The sequence below is a fragment of the Choloepus didactylus genome, chromosome 23 (assembly GCF_015220235.1).
Source record: "Choloepus didactylus isolate mChoDid1 chromosome 23, mChoDid1.pri, whole genome shotgun sequence".
In the NCBI taxonomy this organism is placed as follows: Eukaryota; Metazoa; Chordata; class Mammalia; order Pilosa; family Megalonychidae; genus Choloepus; species Choloepus didactylus.
The window spans coordinates 16,167,726-16,190,116 of record NC_051329.1 but is presented as its reverse complement, the minus strand read 5'-3'; the positions used below and the strand labels follow the sequence as shown (position 1 = coordinate 16,190,116).

At 42.9% G+C, this 22,391-nt stretch overlaps 1 protein-coding gene and 1 long non-coding RNA gene across 6 annotated transcripts in view; one reads left to right on the top strand and one right to left on the bottom strand.

Annotated features, from left to right (window-relative positions):
• FBXW8 (F-box and WD repeat domain containing 8) overlaps nt 1–22,391 on the bottom strand; it is a 163,801-nt gene that overhangs the window by 4,382 nt on the left and 137,028 nt on the right. For 2 of the 5 annotated variants that reach the window (XM_037816887.1, XM_037816889.1), the window contains 3 exons: nt 11,284–11,457; nt 8,689–8,799; nt 2,951–8,185 (listed from right to left, as the gene is read on the bottom strand). In XM_037816887.1, the coding sequence (XP_037672815.1) occupies nt 8,041–8,185; nt 8,689–8,799; nt 11,284–11,457 (430 nt within the window). In that variant the 3' untranslated portion in view covers nt 2,951–8,040. Of the gene's footprint in view, nt 1–377; nt 1,778–2,950; nt 8,186–8,688; nt 8,800–11,283; nt 11,458–22,391 lie in introns of those variants that run through there. The other 3 variants (XR_005214003.1, XR_005214002.1, XM_037816888.1) reach the window with 3 other exon arrangements.
• Nucleotides 95–15,404, top strand: LOC119519345. Its single transcript, XR_005214004.1, has 4 exons — nt 95–5,508; nt 8,265–8,362; nt 8,743–9,361; nt 11,262–15,404. It is a non-coding gene; the product is annotated as an uncharacterized LOC119519345 (long non-coding RNA).

Sequence of the window (22,391 nt, the reverse complement as noted above, 5' to 3'; positions counted from 1 at the left end):
CAGATGCCAGCCATGTGCCTTCCCAGCTAATAAGAGGTTTTCAGACCCATCGGCCATCCTTCAGTGAAGATACCCAATTGCTGATGCCTTATCTTGGATACTTAATGGCCTTGAGACTGTTACTGTGTAACCAAATAAACCCCCTTTATAAAAGCCAGTCCATTTCTGGTGTTTTGCAAAACAGCAGCCTTAGCAAACCAGAACAGACCTGCATGTGTTGAACTCCTCTAGCAGCTCTGGCAGGGTGCTGCGTGCCGCTTTCCAGTAGATGTGCTGGGTGATCCTTTCTCGGCCATCCCCGCATTACTGGTGGGGGCGATTGGTAGCCAATGGTCTGCCCCGTGAGCGCGGCACTAACAGGAGTGGACATGGGCTTCTCTAGTCAAACTGAGCTGTTTAATGTTTCTTTTCCGGGCCTTGTTCTGGCAGTTACACGTATGATGTGTTTGTTTCCTTTTAGTGACACTGATGGGAAGGTGCCTTTCTAGTCATCTAAGAAAGTTCTCTTGATCACTGGTAAATATTGTTGTTATGTGCATTCTTGAATGTTTAATTCATAGTTTTAATGGTAAGTGTGCCTTATATACTTATTTCTGAAATGACAAAACTCCACTTCAGGGCGTGGAATTTAAACAGCAGGGACTGACTGACCGGGGAGGCTGTATCCCACTCCTGCCCCTGCCACCCAGGTTCCCTTCTCAGAGACAGTCTCAGTACCCCCTTCCTTAGACATCCTTCCCAAGCGGTTTCATGCATATATAAGCAAATATGTCTGTCTAATCTTATTTCCTCCCACTGTTCAGAAATGGTAGCAGCTTAGGTTTAAATGTCTACTTTGGGAGGTCTTGGATGGAGATTGTACACTAGAAGACATGTCCTTGGAGCATCTCTGCCTTCCTGTTGTCCTCCAACTCCAAAAGACCCTCCTATTTCCAGAGGTTTCTTTTGGCGCAGGCTGTTGTAATCATACCCACCCTGACACTGAACTAGTCCACATTATGACTCATGATTAGAGCTAAAAGTGTGTTGAGCCCAGGATACGGGCTGACACATGGAACTGGCGTGCCTGGCCTGGTCTCTAGGGTGACCCAGGCATTGTGGGGGCCACTGTGTGTGAGCCTGAGCGCTTTTTCTTGTGACTGGAACCCCTGGGCCACTGTGGTGGTTACTGCCCCCACCTAGTGCAAAGGGAGGCACTGGAGAGTGAGTTGCTGCCTTATGTATTTCTGCAGGGCTTTGCTGCTTGCAAAGTGCTTCTGGTGAGTTCTCTCAGTTCTTGTCCCCTCAGGTAACATGATTTTGGGTGTTACTTGGATGAATATTTACTTTATGCTCTAATTTTATATGTATAAGATAAAGTCTATCTTCACATCATGGAGTCCATGGATTGTTGCTTTGGGTAAGGTTAAAGCAGGCATTGAAACTTTAAAAAGCAGTGAGGTGAGTCCAAGAGAAACATGAAAAGACAGCACATCCTGAAGATGGTTCTGAGTGACTGGAGTTTAGGGGGTCCTCATCCTTTAGTTAATACAACCTCTGAGGGAGGGGTCTCAACCCCATTTTACACATGGGAACACAAGAGGCTGTCAGGGTCTCACCAGGTTCTTGTCCTTCGTGGGCTTCTTGCCCATGTCCATGCTAAACAGACCCAGACAGGAGCATGTGTCAGGCCTGCATTCCGGCTTGTGCCCCTGGGCGTCTTCGCGGGGAGCTCACTAGGCTGAGGCCTCAACCCCGCCGGCTGGTTGGCGGGCAGAGGCGCTAAGGTTTACACGCTCTGCGTAAAGGAAGAAAGCAGTCCAAAGTTACTTCCAGAGCTCTAAAGAGTTCAATTCAGCAAAGGTTTTCATGTTCAAAGCATTGCATTCTACCCTCAGTCCAGTGGGAGAGAGCCCCAGAAACCACACAACCCTCACAGCTTCCTGGGCGTGAAGTGGAACTACTCCCACCCACAGCTCCCCACACCTCCCCCTGCTGCTCGGCCATCCTCTTGCCCACGCTAGTTTGATTTCCTGGCTGCCCAGCAGCGGAATCTAGAAATTCGCTAGGACAGCCTGGCAGTGAGTGAGAGACTTGTGCTAAGCTCTTGTCCAGGAAGTGCCTCTAAACTCACTCCCGCGGCCCTGCCAAGGAAGGCAATTAATCCTTTCCTGGCCCATGTGAGTGAGATCCACCCAGCCACTACTGTGGCCACCGTGAGCCCTGGGGTTTCTGCGTCTCTCCCAATTTGCTTCAATTGTGTGCTTTTCAACAGAGCCAGTTTGTTGATGTAGGATGTTTCTATCTGTAATAACTAACCTCTGTCAGCCCCATGCCTGAGTTCTAGTTTGGGAGCTGTGGTCACTGTGGGCCTCTGTCAACCGTTTCTACTCATCCAGACAGCTCAGGGCAGCCTGATGTGTTTAAAGCTTTGGCCACGGGCTACCTGAACAGTTAATTAAAATGAGATGTATTCAGTGTGAGCACAGTCCACATTGCTCTGTGTGAGACTGCTGCTGTGTTTGGGGTCACTGAGAGTGCCATCCACGGGTGGGTTAGCACTCATTTCCCCAGAGAATGGACTGTGGATCACCTGGCATGCTCCAGTCCGGGTCCAGCATGCTCTGCCTGGGATCATGTTTCTGCTCATTTGGGTCATTCAGGGGTGACTGTGAGTACAAACCTGCCCCTCCAAAGGGCAAGCTGATGTCTTATTGTCTAGTAGGGCTGCTGGGCTTTCACTAGTGAAGATGCTGGAGGCTGTCAGCCGGGAGGGGTCTCGGAGGCACTGCCCCCTGCGCAGTGCAGTCTGTGCAACAGGATGGAGGCGACGGCTGGGATGCATCTGCTACCCACCCACTGGCTGGAAAGGAGTGCCCAAGTGGGCCTTTTGGCTGCACAGAGGCTGGCTCCAGGGCAGCCACTGCTCCTGGTCCCTGCAGGGGAAGACAACTGAACAACTGGGCAGCGGTGACATGTTTGGTTCTGAAATTTATTGTAAAACAGGTAAGTGATAAATCCATCAGGTGCTTTAACAGCCTTCCTTCTAGCAGAAATTATACTAGTGACTACAAGGAAATAGGCACAAATAAAAATGAAGTCAAATATTCAAAGGCAGTTAATATAGGGACAGGCTTTGAGGGCCATAGGTTGTGGTTGGAGAAGTCGGAGCAGGGAGAGCATCCTCAGCTTGCTGGACGACCCTAGCAAGGCCCCTCTCCCTCTCTTTCCATATTCTTTCACTGATTTGCCAGGAACCAGGGAGAAAGGGGAATCTAGTCCTGTATTGTCCTACTACCAAGGGGAAAAATGACAGCGCTCAGCTTTTGAATGTTAAAAGAATATGGCAATTTGAGTCAAGCACATTCATTTGGTCGGTTTACAAAAGGGCTATGTAATGGAAATCTAATATGAGAAGCTCAGGGGAGACGTTCTGCAGCCACATTAAACATGAATTATGGATAAGGGAACAGAGTAAGATGACAACAGCTTCCAAGTTTGGCCAAGCACCCCCTTAAGGAACAAATTATTGCTAGACTTCAACAAAACAATTGCATTATTTTCTGGTCAAAGAGACTGGCAAGTTTTTTTCTGCTTTGCTAATGGGAGACAGGTCAACTGTGGATCTGAGTCTTGTCACTGAGCAGTCGGACCTGTCCTGCCAGCAGTTACCAAGGCTGAGGGTAAACTCTGCAGTGATGGAAACAACACAGTGTGACTTAACTAGGCTGATGGGGAGTTAAAAATACAAGTTGCCTTGGCAAGGGTTTTGCAGATACCTGCCTTACAGGCTGTCCTCCCACACAGCGACCTTGGGAAGGCCACTGAGAGTGGTGTAGGAGGAACCGGTGTTTTAATGGTAGGTTGCCAGAGCATCAGCGTCACCTCTGTCTCCAAGCTCTTCCAAAATCATTGAGCACGTGCCAGCAGGGGGGTTGCTGGTGGATGAACTCTGCCCCCAGGAGGCAGACTGAAGATTCTGATGGGAACACCGTGGCTGCCCGGCCTTCTGATGGCCTGTTGACCAAGTTAGCAAGGGACCAGTCTCAAGGTGTTAAAGAGAAAATGTCAGCACCCTAAGAATGGTTCATGTAGTAAGGTCAAGGGGTGTGTTGAAAGCAGCTCACCCCCTCCATCTTCTAAAAGTGACCAGGCAGCACTTGTCTAGTACTGGACAAGGGAAGAAGAGAGGTGGCATGAGAGGTTCAGCTCGGGGACAGAGTCGTCCCTAGTGCAGAGCAGGCAGATGCCCACCACTGGAAGCCAGCACAGGCGGAGGCTGGAAGTGAGCTGGCCCCCCACGGCACCCTCTGGAGCCCAGCAAGGGGGAGTCGACCATCATACATTAAGAGGCAGGCCCCTTCCAAATTGCTCCCGGCCCTTGTGGCCACAGCCAGGTAGCCATCTGGCCTGGCCGCGTGAGGCGAGGCAGCAGGTTTGCGTGGCCCATGGCGCCACAGCCCATGCAGCCAGCATGGCTTGTTCACTGCCACTGCAGCTGCTGTCCAAAGTGAGGCCCCAGGTAGGAGAGGAGGAGACTGCCACCATCTAAGCCGACTGTCTCAGATCTTGCCCATAACAGCAGGCACCAGACAGTTATGATGTGAAGGGGACTTGGAAGGCTGGGGCTGCAGCAGCAGAAAGCCATGTTTCCACAGCTGCGAGAAAAGTGTATTTGCAAGGGTCATTATTTGTTATTTACCGTGTCCAGTGGGAGTGCCACTCCCTTAACTTGGGGCCTATACTCCTCATGGGATGAGGAGAGGTAGAGTACTTTGTCTTGGGGTTGCCAGTTTTTCCTTTCAGAAAGGACCAAAACTTCCACCATAAGGAAATTCAGTTTTTCTTTTGATCAGCTGAAAGCCAAGCAGACAGCCAGGATGAGATTTCAACTTGGAGGGGAAGGTGAGGCCTTCTCTAGAATCTTTTAAATGTGAATATTGCCTAGGCAGCACCTACGGCTTGGATTGAAAAACATAATCAAGTGGCAGAGATGAAATCCTCAGGGGGCCTGTGGTCCCCTTCAAGAATCTGATGAAAGATACCATGCTACTTCTCAGAAAATGCTCTGTGCACAATTTCACACAGCATTTTGTGGGTGTCTTGAATCCTGGACTAAGGTTCTGGAAATAATGATGCAACCTCAGCCTGCAAAACAAGTCATGTGAGGTAAGGACTGAAGGCTACTAAGACGGGGGAGGTGAGTGATGACCAAGTGCTATCCAGGAGATTGTGGGGTACATGGAAAAAATAATCTGAACAATAAGTTAAGAAATTTTAATGTTAGAACAAAAATGGATCTATAATAAAGTACAAAGCCAAAGTCATACAATATTTTTAAAGATAGGACACATGATCTCTGAGGTTTTAGCCTCCAGTTCCCTCCATGGCATATTCTGTCTTTAGGGGAGACTGTGGTAGAAGAGTGTGAGAAGCAGAAGAGCTAAAGAAGAAAAGCTGATAGACAAATCTGCCAGAAACTCAGTTAAAACTTAAGACGCTCCTTCAAAGTAGCCAACAGATGTGAAGGTAAGGTGGTGTGAGCAGGAGAAGGGATGCACATGGACCAAGATTTTTTTTTTTTTAAGCAGTTGGTAAATGTCACTGAATTATGAAGGAACGTTTATCCTTCCCCATTATGGCGATTTCTTTCAGGATGTTAAGTTTTAGGTTGGTGTGCTTAAAGGTTATATAGTTTGGGTCTCATATATTCTCATTGGCAAGATTCAGGCAAGTTTTCATGGGTTGGAAAAAAAAAACTGTGCTTGTAACAATTTCCTGCTGGACCAGCTTTTGGCAGTGCACAACAACAGCTTAAAACTTGGGAACTTGGGTTGGGGGTTTATTTTTAATTGTAGTAAAATTTTATGGGTCTGATTTCTTTTAAACCCCTAAATTATTTTTAATTGCTGCAAGGGTAGGAAGGGGGCATGTACTTGCAAAATGAAATGTGAAATCAAACAGCTGAGTTGTTTCTAGAAAAGAAAAATGTATTTTACTCAGTGGTCTGGTTGCATTAAGACATGAGAGGAAAAGCATACACTTGGCTGAAACCTTATAAGGCGAGGTCACCAGAGGATCAGACACCAATGACAGGAAGAGTACATAAAGTATTTCATTTGCTAACCCAAGACTGGCTTCACTGAAAGGAAACAGAGGGTCCTGCAGCTGCTCTGCCTTCCCAGGGAGGTAGTCGGAGTTTGGCATGTTCTGTTGCTTTGAGGTCCGACACTTCCCAGTTGTGCTCTCCATCTGGCTTCACTGTCCTTTATCGTTGGATGTGGGTGGCAGTTTTTAAATGACTGAAGAGCTTAAGCAATCTGAAAAATCGTCCAAAGCCCTCACAACTCAAAAGTTCTAGACTTGGCTGTCCCAATTTTATATACTTTGATAGATAAGCTTAGTTTTTCCTCCTTAATCAGCGTGGGCAAATAATTCCCAGGCTGGAAGTACTTATCCTCTATCCAAGGATGGCCCCCTATTTCTCCTGATGTTCCCTTATGCCTTCTTTCTTGTCAAGGATTGTATAGTTTGTCCTTTAAAAAAACTGCTTTTCCTCTATTTTCTAGGTTATTCTGCAGTAGGAGGCAGTGTTCAGCCAGTTTGGAAAATCAATAAAAAAGTGTAAATAGTGACATTTCTTAATAATACAGCCCATCCTGAAAACTAAAAAAAAAAAAAAAACTGCTAAAATTAACTTTACATTTGTTGATTTTCTATTTTCCTCGGGATCACTTTTTTTTTTTTTTTTAAAGCTTTCTGAGGTGATAGCTCTGTTTCTTTATATTTCCTATTAAAGTCATAACATCTCTCCATCTCCTGGCCATATTCCCTGGCTTCTGATATTCAGAGTGCTGTCATTTGGGTCTAGAGAGTTTGTATTTTCTGTTTTACCTTACCTATTTAAACCAAAGTTAATTCAGAAGTGTTAATTTTGTTTTGAATTTCCAGGTGTATGTTTTTATTATTTTGCTTTTTTGTATGCATGTTCTGGGTATTTGAGAGTGAACAAAATTCTATATACATCTATTGGGTCAAACTTGTTAATAAGGGAAATCCTGTTTTTTATGGATTTGATCCTTTGATCACCCACTAGCAGTATGGACTGTTTTTTCTCTTTGTAGTTCTTTCATTTCTTGCTTTGACATTTTGAAGGTACAGTACATAAGGTACAAGCTGCCAGTGCCTAAAAGAATGCTTAGCACTCTGGAGACAGAAGTAAGAATGCTGAGCAGTGCTGTCACACTGCCCTGTTTTATCACGCAGTCTTGAGATAACGGTTCCTCCTCTGACAAATCCTCTTTTCACTCATCCACTGCTGCAGAATCACTATCCACTCCATACTTAGAATGGTTTTTATTCAGTGAACATTTATATAAATGTGGACACAAGTGTAAGCAACAAATTAATGAATATAAACAGTGGTAAATGTAATAAAAGCACTGCTGTACAAAAGAAACAATTGGACTGAAAGGCAAAGAATAGGTAGATGCTGGGGCCTTGTAGGCCCATAGACGGGCACATCCAAAGGCCCCAAAAGTAGAAAGAGTTTGGAGACTGAAAAGATGGCCAGCAGGGCTGGAGCACAGAATACGAAAGCAGAACGGACACAGATGAGCCTTGTGAAGTGGTGATGACTCCGGACCACCTCTGAAGAGGTGTGGCAATCAGATGGGAGAACCACAAGGTACCTAGCTTGGTCTGGGGTGCTGAGAGTGATGCGTGAACTCCAGGATCACCTTGTGCAGGTCAGGGGTGGCATCACTCACTGGGACAGGCTGAGAAGGAGGAGATGTCAGGTGGAGGGTGTATGAGAGAAATCTGAATGATCAGACAGAGGATCACAGACAACCCAGTGAGACAGACCAGAGTAAGATAAAACAAGGTGCAGCAAACTCTAACCACTCACAAGAGCTAGGGAAAAATGAGCTGGTAAAGGAGAAAAGGGAAGCAAATCAGGAATGTGTGGTGTCACACAAACGTACCCTGGTGTTGCTTTCTTCCCCCAAATGATGAAAATGCAGTGCAGAGCTCTGCTGTAGTTTTCAAGTTCATTACTCCCTAAACACTGTCATAGGGGAAAGCAAGTGCCAGGTCATAGTTGTAACCAGCCATGGCATCAGAGGATGAGCGGCAGATGGGAAGGGGACTCTGGAAGGCCAACTGGTCCACTGCAAACTCATAGGCATGGATCAGCCCCCGGTGTCTAGGGAAAGCAGAGACAGTGACAGGGTGAGTACCTTGCCATTGACCTTTGCCCCCTATGGCCTCTGATTTTGCTGCAGGCAATCCCATCAGAGAGGACTGCGACTCATTTTCACAAAGGTTTCCTTCATGCCCCTGGTGGTTCAGAGCTCAAAATCCCAGTTTAGAGATGTGGCAGGTAAGTGGGGTGGAAGGTAAGGCACCTCAGCCCACCTGCAGCCAGCTGATTGGCAGCTGACACCCCGGGGGGGACAGACAGAGCATTAGGACTCAACGTAGAGGACTGTGCTTTGCCATAGTGACCCGGCCTCTACTTCTGTGAAACCAAACCAAGAGGACTTGGGCATGCAGCTGTCCCGCGGGTGCCGGGAGCTACAGTGGGGAAACCCTTCATCATGCCTGATGCAACTGAGAGGAAACAATGTGTCCAAGGGCATTCTGTTAATAAAATCAAACTATGGCTGTCTTTCATGAATCCCTACAAATCCAGCCCAAGCAACTGACCTCCTGTGAGTTGTGAAGTTGTCCAGCTCAGCACTCCTTACCACCCTCTCATAGGGCACGTTTGCTGTGATGAGGCTGTGGCTGTTAAATGAGATGTGGCGGACCGGGTGCCTGGAACAGAGAGAGAGCTGTTTGAAAGGCAAGTCCCACTGAAGCTGAGCAAATCTTCCATTTGCGAAGGCAGTCCCAGAAGGTCAGAGCTGCAGGGGACTCTATTCTTTTACGGAGGAGGAACCCAGGCCCTGAGAGGGGTAGTATTTCATCCCAGTTCCCAAAGCTAGCAGGAACAACACCACACTGTGTAAGGGGAATTCTGATTACTTTACATTCTAGTTGGAGAGTCAGAACATGAAGGACAAACTCAATGCAAGACATTTCAGCAGCACATGAGAACAGCCCTGTTTCTGCCTCCCTAGTTGGATGGTCTTATTTGGTGGTGATCCACAAAGGCCTCTCTAGTCCTAAAGTCAGAGGGCTAGAAATGGTACCTCAATTTGAGGTTGTGGACGTATACTTAGAAAACCTTGTGACCAAAAAGCTTTAGCAGAACCTGTCATTTGTTCTAAAAATATTTCTCTAGTGCCTACTATTTTCCCAGCAAGGAGGTGGAGGAAGAAGGTATATGACACAAGCAGATACCAGCCATCAAGGAGATTCCTAACTGGTCAAGAAGGTAAGATCCCTGCCCAGTAAAAAAAAAAAAAAAAAAAAAAAAAACTTCTACAGCACAGGAGCTACTATAAAGCTACAAAGATGGGAGGAGGAGCAGGAGCCATCTCCCAGGACTGACAGGGCTCCCAGGTGGAACAGCACATGGGCCAGGTCCTTCCAGAAGGCAGAGTGTGGTGTAGGAGTAGAGCAGAGAGAGGCCAGTCTGGGCAGAGTGAAGACTGTTCCTGGGACGATTGGGGGCAGGCAACATGCTTCTTGTCTAGAGCAGAGGATTCTCTTGGGAGGTATTGCTGAAAGGCTTTTCTTGGGGCCAAGTGAGGCAGTGGGAAAGGACTCAGCCTCAGGATGGTATCACCAACAGAAAGTAGCAGGCTGAAGTTTGAGAAGGGGAAGGAGGACAGGATAATTTAGGAGCTCTTCCTAAAAAGAGCAAAGCAGATAGTCACATGAGATTGATGAAAGGGAAGCTGAACTAGAGCTGAGAAGAGGAATCAAAAGGGGAGGTATGCCAGGTAAGGACATGAGTGAGCACAAGAGAAGTGAGGCAAAAGTCTTGTTTTGGCAAAAATGGTGATCCCGTGAAGGACAAGCCATTAACCAATAGTGAGAACTGGATGTGCAGTTACAAATGAGATAAAGAAGGCAAATGCTAGGAAGGACAGGACCACAGTCCTGTGGAACACCTTACTTACCCTGGCATCACCTGAATGGCCCGTCCAAGGGAATGCAGCTTTTCAAAGAGCCCAAAATGAGATCTGCTGCAGTGCAGTCCCAGTGAACTAAACCAAGCTGCTGAAAGAGACACAGGGCAGGGGGCTACAGCTTGTCAGACCAGCCACTCTATCTGGGGGCCTGGACCATGGCAGGAGTTGTCCTAGAGATGAGTTGAGGCAGCTCTTTAAAACAAGTACCAGAAATTCCTTGAAGGCAAACAATTCTGGGATTCCAATATGCTGGAGTTTAAGTTGCTTTTGGGCACCACCTGGTGGCAACTCAGTGCATTACTGAGGAAGGGCGGGGGTGGGGATAGAAACAGAAGCAACTGATTCTCTGTTTAACCTCCCTGCCTCTTGGATAAATTTTGTCAAGTCCCTGACTGCACCTAATAAGCTGGACCTATGAGGAGGCAGTGAGTCCTCATATCAGGATTGGCAGTTTGAGGAGGGAAAGGGCTGCTTCACACTTGCAGGCCTTGGTGTCTGTGTGCTTTCTTGCTATGACTGCTCCCAGTTCACTGGCCCCCAGTGACATCTGGGGAAAAAAGATGTTGCTGCCTAAAAGCAGGGCCCCCACCCAAGGAGTCTAGGGCCTGGCATAGGTGAGCTCCAAGTAAGGCTGCAACTTCTGCTTTAAAAGTCAGGAGCAGGATAGAAAATGGCCCTATTAGCATAAATTTATCTGTGGGTCCTCATCCTGTGCTTAGGACAATATCTATGTTCCAATTGAGCATGAGAGTTAAAGCTTCAAATTACAAATTGCTTCTCAGTTTCTTGGGCTTTCCTTAAACTGTTTAGAAGGGCACAACTAACACTGAATCACAGGTACGCAGGTGGTGACTGTGCAGTTGAGGCAGGGGACCTGCCAGCACTGCAGGCTAGGAGTCACATCATGGTCACCACTTGAGCTTCCTACATTTTTAAGTTGCTTTTTCTACCTTTATTAAATTGAAGCAAACCTAAAATAACCTGAACAGCATTTGTAAGAAGTTAGTTCCATTCTTAGAGAAACTTGGGCCTGATTAACAATCACTAGACTTATCTGAAAGATGGCGATAGCAGCAGCTAACTCACAGGTCATGCTGAGGAGTGACAGGGTATGTGTTATGTAGTATGGAAGCATTCAGCACAGGGCCTGGCTCAGAGGCTAACTAGAGTTATCATCACTACCTTTTATTTTTAAAGGCACCTGAGGGAAGGACCTTACCGAGAATGCACCTCCCACAGCTTTTGGTTCATTCGATAATCCCACACTGAGACGAGGCCTTCCTCGCCCCCACTGACAATTTTCCAGTCATCCATCTGGACTGCAGAGACTCCAAGTTGGTGGGCAGAGAGTGACAGGGCAATTTTATCAGTGCGGAGGTCATGGATCCTCACCCTGAAAGGCATGAGATGGGCACAGAGAAGGGAAATGGGATTGAAGTTAAAGCTTGAAATGACAACTTCCTGCTCGTGTGCTGGTCTATGCACAACATCCTATGGAAACAGAAACAAGATGCCACAGAAATGGACTTGTTTAGAGTGCCCACAACCATCTAATCAGAATGGTTTTAGAGCACACAGAGTAAGACATACCCAGGACGCACATGTAGCTAACTGCCCTGCTACTCACTTCATCAGCTCATCAGGGGAAAGGCATCCTGCTTTGGGAGCAAGTCCGACACAGACACAGGTTCACATCTGACTGGCACTGTGAACGCCAGTGGGGTCAGCCTAAGAGGACTGTTCAAGAGGTATGTTTACAGTCTAGTATATTTTGTGACTTTGCCAGTGGTACAATATTTCATTAAAGGCATGAGGTCAATCAGCTACACTTGTCTGCAACTCAGACCCTTACCTAGTGGGGGAAAAAAACATTTTGTGGGTACTTTATAGGTTCTTGGAAAGGGAAAATAAATGCATAACAAAATCACACTACACTTACGTGAACACGTGGCAGCCATTTAACTACAATTAAATGGCTGTCAGATTAAAGACTTGTTATATAAGTATACGCTGAATTTTCACAAGGATAAGATAATAGGACAAAAATCTCTTATCCATTACATAGTTCATCAACTAAGTCATGAGAGCTAAAATTAGGCTAAGTACAGATGAAGTCAACAGACTCTATGCTACAGGTCAAAAAGGACAAGACCACGGCTTCCCTAAGAAAACTCCATCTAGCAGGGTACCTAGACAAACAATTATAATAATATGTTAAACTTGATCACAAACATGTTTGACACACAAAAGAAGTGGTTAAGATAGGATAATCTGATTCATGTTCTATGTCTTGGACTCTTACAAGCATGTACCCACAAATACATATTTTCAGAGATCTGAGGAAACATTATTTTGAACCTAAAATTCGACACCTAGCTTACCTACCAAGTTTGTTCTTGAATTCAAAGTGAGCCACCTATGGAAACTCTGAAAGAATTACTCAAATGTTGTAGCAAAAGATAACAAGGAATGGGATGAGTCAACACACACAACAAATCCACCTATGAGCAGGAAGAGTTACAGATGGCTCACAAAGTAAAATGCAGTATACACTACACATGAAAAATACATTTGCAAATGACAAGATGTTACAATTTTAATAGCAGAAAAGTGAACTTCAGAGCAAAAAGCATTACATTGAAGAAGGGTACAACTTACTAAAGGTTTGGTAAAACATACCTTGAAAAAAACAAAACAAAGAAACTACATGGACCTAACATTTTATGTCTTTTTTGTTTTTTCACTCAGTATAATCTATTCAGGTTTTCTGTATCTTGAACTGCATTTTTAAATCTCCAAATATGAAAACCTAGATGAAGAAGTAAAGGCTTTCTAGGGAAATAAAAATCACCAAAGCTAGCCTCCAGGAGATACAAAATCTAAACATAAAAGAACAAGTAAAATTTGCGAAACCTGTAAGGAGCATACCTCCAGGGCTATGTAAACTGTTCCACAGCACAGGACAAGAAAGGAAACTTCCAAACTCTATATGAGGCTAGCATTCTGTTACTACCAAAAACTGACATCACAATTAAAAACTATACATCTCTCAAAATATTAATAGAATCCATAGCACTCGGCTATAATACCATTATTACTATAATGACTAAGATAGCTACATAATAAGAAAAGCCACATGGTTACAGATGCTGAAGAATTTGATGAAATATAACAATTCCTAATAAAAGGTCTATTATTTTACACTGTTCTGAACAAATCAGAAGATACAGAAAAAGGTGACAATCGAAAAGTAGTTATACTCAAAAACAGAAAAAAAAATCCCACTTACATTATACTCTGTAATACTCCCAACTTGAATACATTACAACACAATAAATTAGAGATGACTCAGAACTCAAAGAAGTAAACATAATCAAATACTAAAAATATTCACAGTAGGGGAGGCCTTTCTAAGCATAACAAAACCCAGAAGCCAAAAAAAGAAAAGACTGATAAATGTATATAAAAAGTATTTGATTTTCCACACAGGGAAAATAATAGTGATTAACTTCTAAACATGTATAGGATGTTCAGGCTCACTGGAAACGAGAAATGAGAAATTACAAAATAAAGCTACAACAGGATACCATTTGTCACTTATCTACCTAGCAAAGAAAAGTTTGATAATCCACTCTATGGTGGTGAGAAAGGGAGAAATGGGCACTTAAATATACCACTGCTGCATGCAGAAGTCCCTTTTTATAGAGTGATTCTGGCATTAGCCAATAAAATAAAATAGACCACTTTTAACCCAGCAATTTTACTTATCTACAAATGTGCATAAATACAAATATGCAGTCTATTTGCCACAGCACTGTTTTTAGTAGCAAAAGATGGGGCTTTGAGTTGACTAGTAACCTGAAAACCCTCCCACTGAAAATCACAATAGCAGGAGATAAGATATAACTAACATCCTTTTAATATCCATTGCTGAGCTCACAAAGCAAGCAGCTTCTCTAGGGCCCAAGCAGAAAACCACAGTGGCAAGCTTGAGCTGCTGCTGCAGTTGCCTGTGTGTGCATAAAGTGTAGGGACGTTGGCAAGTGTGGATCTCAAGAACCAGTGGGTTCAGGGGTCTTAACACAATGCAGGGGCAGGATTAGGAGACTTGGCACACCCAACACGGGAGAGAAGTGGACTGGTACTGAGACTCCTGCTTAAGAAAAAAGCCACGTAAAATGTCCATAAATGAAAATATGGTCCCTGAAATTAAATTCATTGGCTAGGCTAAGAAACAGATAAGAGAACTTGTGAATTAGAAGATAACTCTGAAGAAAGGTATCCAGAATAGAACACAAAGAGATAAAGAGATAAAAAACTGGAATGAGAAGTTAGGAGCCAAGAAGAATAAAGGAACAGTTCAGCACATGTTGAAAAGAAGTTCCAAGAGGAAAAAATGGAGTGTGTGTTGAAGAGGCAATATTCAAATAATAAATGGCTAAGATTTTTAGAAAATTAAGATACACATTCAAATTCAATGAGCACTAAAATTAAAAAGTCAACACATCATAACAAAATGGAAAAATACAAGGAAAACCAAAGAGGTCTTAAAACAACTTCAGAAAAAAGACAATACCTATTAATGTATGATAATTAGACTGAAAAATTGGAAACAACATTTAAGTTGTGATACATTTGAATGACTCAATGTAGACTTCATAATAAACTCATCTCATCAACTGAGTGCTAGTTAAAACCACGACAGTGCTTCTGTACAGCGGGACACGGGGCATCATCAGAGAGCATGAGGCAGAGCTACACACACTGGGGAGCAGTGGCCTCCAATATGCTGTTACAAAGAACAGGAGGCACGGCAGTGTGAATGGGCGTGTGGTGGGGTGCGTCCTGCTTAGGGGTGTTCCGATGACCTCTGGAGAACACTAGCTGTTAAGCAGTCACCACTAAGGAGGCCGACTTGGAAACTCCAGAAGAGGGTGCACAGAAGAGTGGCATCTCCCTACATACTTCTTTGTGCTTCCTTGTGCATGTTACCTGTTTAAATAAAACGAACACTTCTGAAGATAAAATTCTGTAAGCATGTACTCAAACTGTTAACAGCAGTTACCTTGGAGAAGAAGACTGGCAATGGAGGAATGAGGAGGGCAAAGGCAAGCTTTTAATTCTGATTCTATTCCCAGCCATACAGTGAAAGAACAAGAACTCAGTCATGACCAAGAGGGCACCTGGAGGCCTTCAAAGGTCCTGGCCCCACTCTGGTCTTAAGCTGGGTGGTGGGTTCACAGGTGTTCTATGTTTTTCTTTAAGATTGTACACATACCTTATATCACTCACACATGTATGCACGGTTTCATAATTTTCAAAATAATATATTCATCTATTACTTACATGTTTTTTGGTTTTTTTTTTTTTTAAGAATTTTAAAAGTATATGATCTTACCCAGCAATTCCACTCTTACGTATGTACACAAAATAAATGAAATCAGGGACTCAAACAGATACTTGTACATGAATGTTCACAGTAGCCAAAAGGTGGAAACAACCCAAGTTACCAGTGACAGATCAATGGATCAACAAAGTGTGGTTTATCCATACAGTGGGATATTATGCAGCCTTAAAAAGGAATCAAGTACTGATACATGCTACAACATGGATGAACCTTGAAAACATTATGCAAAATGAGAAAAGCCAGACACAAAAGAACAAATATTACAGGATTTCACTAATGTGAGCTATCTAGAACAGGTAAATTCATAGAGACAGCAGAGTAGAAGTTACCAGGGCTGAGGGACCAGAGAATGGGAGTTATTACTTAATGGGTACAGTTTCTGTTTGGTGTGACAAAAACCTTTAGAAATAGACAGTGGTGATACTGCAGTTACTGCCACTGAATTATACACTTAAAAATGGTTACAATGGCAAAATTTGTTATACAGGCATACCTTGGAGATATTGTTGGGTCTGGTTCCAGAACACAACAAAGCAAGTCACACAAATTTTTTTGTTTCCCAGAGCATATAAAAATTATGTTTACACTATACTGTGGTCTGTTAAGTGTGCAATAGCATTATGTCGGAAAAAAAAATGTACATACCTTAATTTAAATGTGACAAGACCTAAAGTGAACACATGCTGTTAGAAAAATGGTACCTATAGACTGGCTTGATGCAGGGTTGCTACAAACATTCAATTTGTAAAAAATGCACTATCTGCAAAGCACAATAAAGAGAGGTATACCGGCATTTATTTTACCACAATGAAATATAAATATCTACTTGGTCTTAGAACACAAAGCAGAGCTCCCTTCCTTCTTCCTGGCCACTGTGACTCACTGTGCAATGCTGATTAATAGAGAACTCTATTGCCATGGAGTGCCGTCAAATCCCCCATTTCCTAGTGACAGATATGGTACTACATACGCAGAGAGAGGATGAAGCATACTTTTAAAACAAAGGTGTCTCTCTGTCAGCACTTAGAGACTCCTATATTTAGGCATTTGTGGGTAGAGAACTAAAGAGGGGAGAAGTATAAATGTTTTAAAAGGAACACTGCCTCTAGGTTATAAGTATACTGCTTACTAATGGGAACTTGAAAAGAATGGTGGGAAAAAGAAATTTGCTGCCCAAGTACACTGCAGGCCATATTTGGTTAATAAAGGTTTATTTTGCCATAATGATTTCCATAAAGAGCTCCTCTGTTGAATATACTCCATAATTTACAGTTTGGCTGTTAAGGAGACAAAGGCAAACACAAATTTGGTCCAGAAGTTCAAAGTTTGCCATCTGTTTTCCTCTTGTATTTAGATACCAGCATGGATGGTTCCAAACAAAATACACCAATATACCAGAAAGAAGATACAGCAGTAGTGTACTTTAAATCACTAAGGAAAACAAAAATGGGCCCAAACAGACTTGAACTTCTCCCCACAGGAAAAAAAAAAAACATTTCTCTGACACCTCCTTAGAAAGGCATCACTGGTTTCCTGACAGACAAAAACAGCAAATGATACAAAGTGCAAAGTCCATGCAAGCCATTCAAATTTGCATTAAGAAAATGGTATCTGCCGTGAACATCTGACAATGTGCAGCCCTGACTTGAAAGGCAGCTACCTTGGCAAAACCTATAACCTCAGCAATCAAATCAAATACCCAATGCTGGGAAACAGGTAGCACAGCAAATAAGCACAAAAAAAAATATGCCAAGACAACTGATTCCAGGGACAAAAGGAAGTCAGTGGTAGATACTGTGAATCCCTATCTAGCAAGAATTTCATCAACTTGTCCATTGAAAAGAAAAATAATTGGTCCGAAAGCTGTAATTGTATTATGTTTAATATTCATGGTTGGGCTTGGAGGACTGTTCCAACACCCCCTCTCTCCAGCCCCTCTAATGAAAATCACACCATAGGAGTCAGCTCTAGCCCGCCAATTAAAACAAAAGACACCAGAACCTTCCAAAGACTCCAACAGAGGCACATCCATCTGATGGGCAGAAAACATGCTGGAACTGAGAGGGAGGCACGCTCTGGTTGGTCCTGGGCTAAGAGCTTTGAATAACTTATAACACTTGCAGATGGAGCAAATACAACATTTACGCCCCACTCTCTCTCTCTAACAGCAGGCAGTGCTATCATGAGCCCCCCACCACTTTATATTTGTCAGGGCAAGAAGTAAGCTCTGAGACTCTTTAATTAGGGGTCACAACTCTGGGCTCACCTCCTATTGGTTTGGATTAAATAGTCCCATATCACAAGCAAACTGTTTGATGGCAAAACTTGCAGCCTATTCAGACTCTGGCTAGGGAGTTTCATTAAGAAGGACCTGATCTCCAGCTATATTTGTATGCAGAAAATAAAGAGAACAAGAAATATGGCATTAAATGCAGGCTACTTTTTTAAATTACCAAATTAATCAAGAAAACTATATTTTTTTAAATAAATCAATACATGGTCCGTTTGCTTCCACTGAATCTGGAATATTAAAGAGAATTTTAAAAATAATTTTATATGCTAAAATCAATAGCCTTATTGACATAGCACTGATGATGGTCTTCTGTGAATGATTCATTTTCAACAGAGCTACTATTTTCAACTAAAACTGCCCAGCTTAATCCAACTAGGCTAAGCTTAGAGTTCTCTGTATTTAAAGCTTTCTCTCTAAAGGTCAAAGTTCCCTGTATATTGCCCATTGCCCATGAAGTCGGGATGCTACCAAAATCCCCAGACCAGTCACTGAACCTTTCTGGACCTTTCCAGACCTTTCCGGACCCTGTTTCCTCAGCTGGGCTGGCATTACAATCTCTCAAAGATCTCAGCTAAACCGAATGCTCTCTGATATTCAAGTCAGCCCATGCTACAACCTGTGGACAATGATGATGTCTGTAATACCGGAATAATAAGGTACATGATCCCAAGTTGGAAATATGAGAAACTTAGTTAATTTTAGTAGCATTTTAATTTTTAATCTTGTTTCATATATCCATCTAGTATATAAAAACTCCAACACAACTTTTTCACTTTCATATACAAGGATACTGTTTAACATGCCTGACATTTGGAAGCTTATACTATATAACAATAAAAAGGGTGTGAGATAACTTAGTCAAAAAGTTGTGAGTAATCAAGGCAGTGTGGTACCGGCAAAAACTTAGACCTAAAGATGGATGGACTTGCACTCAGAGTCCAGAATAAACATTCCAATTTACAGTCAACTGATTTCCAACAAGGGTGTCAAGACAATTCAATGGGGGAAAAGAATAGGCTTTTCAACATATGCTGGGACAGCTGGATAGCCACATGCAAAAGAATGATGTTGGACTCCTACCTTATAACATTTATAAAAAACACCTCCAAATGGATCACAGACCTCAATGTAAGAGCTAAGACTATAAGACTTTTAGAAAAAAACAATAGGAGTAAATCATTGTGACCTTGGGTTAAGAAATGGTTCCTTAGCCATAACACCAAAAACACAATCAACAGAAGAAACATTTTAAACTTTCGTGCTTCAAAAGACACAAACAAGAAAGTGGAAGGATAACTAACAGAATCAAAGAAAATATTTGCTAGTCATGTATCTAATAATGGACTGGTATCCAGAATATATAAATAACTCTTACAACTCAATAAATAAAAAGACAGCCCAGCTAAAAAACAGGCAAAGGATCTAAATAGCCATTTCTCCAAAGAAGATAAACAGAAAGTCAATAAGCACATGAAAAGATGCTCAACATCTTTTATTAATCATCATTAATCATCAGGGAAATGCAAATCAAAACCACAATGAGATATCACTTCACACCCATTAGGATGGCTATAATCAGAGACAATAACAAGTGCTGATGAGGATGTGGAGAAGTTGGAACTCTCATGCACTGCTGGTGGGAATGTAAAATGGTGCAGCTGCTTTGGAAAACTGGCACTTCTTCAAAAGGTTAAACATAGAGTACCATCTGTGCCGGTTTGAATGTATTGTGTCCCCCAAATGCCATTATCTTTGTAGTTTTGTGGGGCAGAGGTTTTGGTGCTGGTTGGATTTGCTTGGAGTGTGCCCCACCCAGCTGTAGGTGATAATTTTGATGAGATGTACCCATGGAGGCGTGGCCCCGCCCATTCAGGGTGGGCCTTGATCGGTGGAGCTATATAAATGAGCTGACTCAGAGAGAGGGAACTGACAGAGTGCAGCTGGGAGTGATGTTTTGAAGAGGAGCAAGCTTGCTAGAGAGGAACGTCCTGGGAGAAAGCCGTTTTGAGGCCGGAGCTTTGGAGCAGACGCCAGCTGCCTTCCCAGCTAACAGAGGTTTTCCGGATGCCACTGGCCATCCTCCGGTGAAGGTAACCGATTGCTGAGGTGTTACCTTGGACACTTTGTGGCCTTAAGACTGTAACTGTGTAGTGAAATAAACCCCCGTTTTATAAAAGCCTATCCATCTCTGGTGTTTTGCATTCTGCAGCATTAGCAAACTAGGACACCATCTAACCAACAATTCCACTCCTAGCTATAAACCAACAATTCCACTCCTAGCTATAAACCCAAAAGAACTGAAAACATGTCTACACAAAAACTTGAACACAAATGTTTACAGCAGTATTATTCCTAATAACCAAAAACTGGAAACAACCCAAATGTCTAACAACTGATGAATGGACTACCAAAATGAGGCATATCCATATAATGGAATATTACTCGGCCATAAAATGGAATGAAGCACAGGTACATGTTACAACATGGATGGATCTTGAAAACATGCTAAGTGGAAGAAGCCAGTCCCAAATGACCACATATTATATGATTCCAATGATATGAAATGTCCAGAATAGATAAATCCATAAAGACAGAAAGTCGATCAGTGGTTTCCTAAAGCTGGGGAGGGATAAGAGGGAATAGGTAGTAACTGCTAATGGGTACAGAGTTGTTTTGTGATTTTTTTTTTTTTTTTAAATGATGAAAATGCTCTAAAATTCACTGTGGTAACGATCACTCAACCCAGTGACCTTACTAAATACCATTAAGGTTGTACAATTTATATCAGTGAATTGCTTGGTATGTTAATTATATCTTAGTAAACCTGCTAAAATAAAAAAAAAATAAACTTGAGAACACGAGGGCAGAAAAGCTGTGCAGTTTGTCGGTTCAATGAATGTTTTCTTGGCAACCCACTAACCACCTGACATACCCCTTTCCCCCAATTTTTATTTTGATTCTCCCCCAGAGGGCACTGAGAAGCTTTTTCCTACTAGATCTCTGATTTCATTAGAGGGGGAAAAGCAGTTCACAGATGCAAAGACTGAAAGCCACAGAAAGGGAAGGGGCTTTATTTAACCCAGCCATCTACTGCCAACTACAAGCGTCCTTTCCTAACACCTAACATACATCACTCCTCCTGCAGCATTCCTCATTTCTCTTTCTTCTTGGTCCCAGAAGAAAAAGACAAAAAATGCCTTTAGAAAAACTCACTGATTTATATTGATAAAATTGTTGTGCAAAAACCCCACCTCTCTCTCTCTCCCAACAAAGGAAAAGCACAATGTACCAGTAACCCAATTTCCACCCTCATCATTCTCTTAGTCTTCATCCAACTTTATCCTCTGTTCCCCCCGCCCCCAGCCCTGGAAAGGGTAACAGATCCAGTGAGTTATTTTTATTTTTTAATTAAAGCCTTCCCCTCACCCTCCAAATAAAGCTTCTCACAAAGTCCTGCCCATATTTGCAAACTATCCAAACTGATTTCCTTACTCTAATGAAAAATTACTTTATTTCTGTCTTAACCTGGGACAGTTTTATGTATCTTCAGAGTCCTTTTAATTCTTGAGTTATTTATAAAGTCCTAAGAGAATGCCATGGGGATTAAGTTTTTAAAATAAAAAAGGGAAGTTCCAGGTTTTTAAAATTGCATCAGCCATTAAATGCCAACCAAGGAGCATGGTTCTCTTCATAGTATTTGACCCTCTGCTCTCACTTCTGAAATAAAACAAGCTGTACAAGCCTGGGCATGCATTTCTAAAGCAATTTTCCTCATATCTATTAAGCCTTTGGAAAAAAAATTATATATGAGATTCACTCTTCCACATTTAAAAGTCTTGATTCCTCATTCCTTCCTTTTGTCCAGATACAACAACTTTTAGTTAAATAAATTTTAACCCCTGTGTTTTCAAATGCCTAGTGCTAACACTGCTATTCTGATTCATGAAGAGCGATCTTATTTTATGATGGCTGGCCCCACGTACCAGCAGTGGTCAAACAGCTGGCACAGAGCTCCAGAACTGGCTCTGATTAAATACCACTTTGGATAGCTCCCTTCCCCAACCCTCCAAATCACTTGTCTATTCTTCTCATCCATAGAGACAGCAGGGTTTTAAAAAACATGATATTGGTTTACTAATAAAGTGGGCTCAACCTGATCACGTCTGGACTGCAACATGGCCAGAGAGCCCTTTAAACTGGGCATTTAGCTCCTCTTGCGATGGGCATGTAATTAGGCATACCTACTCCAGAGGAAAAAGTCCACCTTCCTGAGTATATATAGGTCTCCTAACTGACAAAGCAATATACGGACAATAAGGGTCATTACAATCTGCCTTTAAACTATTCTTTTAGAGCTATTTGGGCTAAGTTATGGAGAGCAAAGGTCTCTTCTCTGGGACACCGTTTGGTTTTCTGTGAGCCTAGCTGTGGCTGAACACCTAAATGCTCCTGCTGCAAATGAACTCTGAGGCATAATCTACAATCCCAAACCTTTCCATTTGGATGCCCCAAAGAGCCCCCTGCGTTTGGTCTCTTAGAAAATCAGAGCTGCTAGTTCCCTGTGAGGAGATGGTATCAGATAAGCTTAGCTCCTTTGTACAGCTCAGTATGGAAACTAAAATGTTAA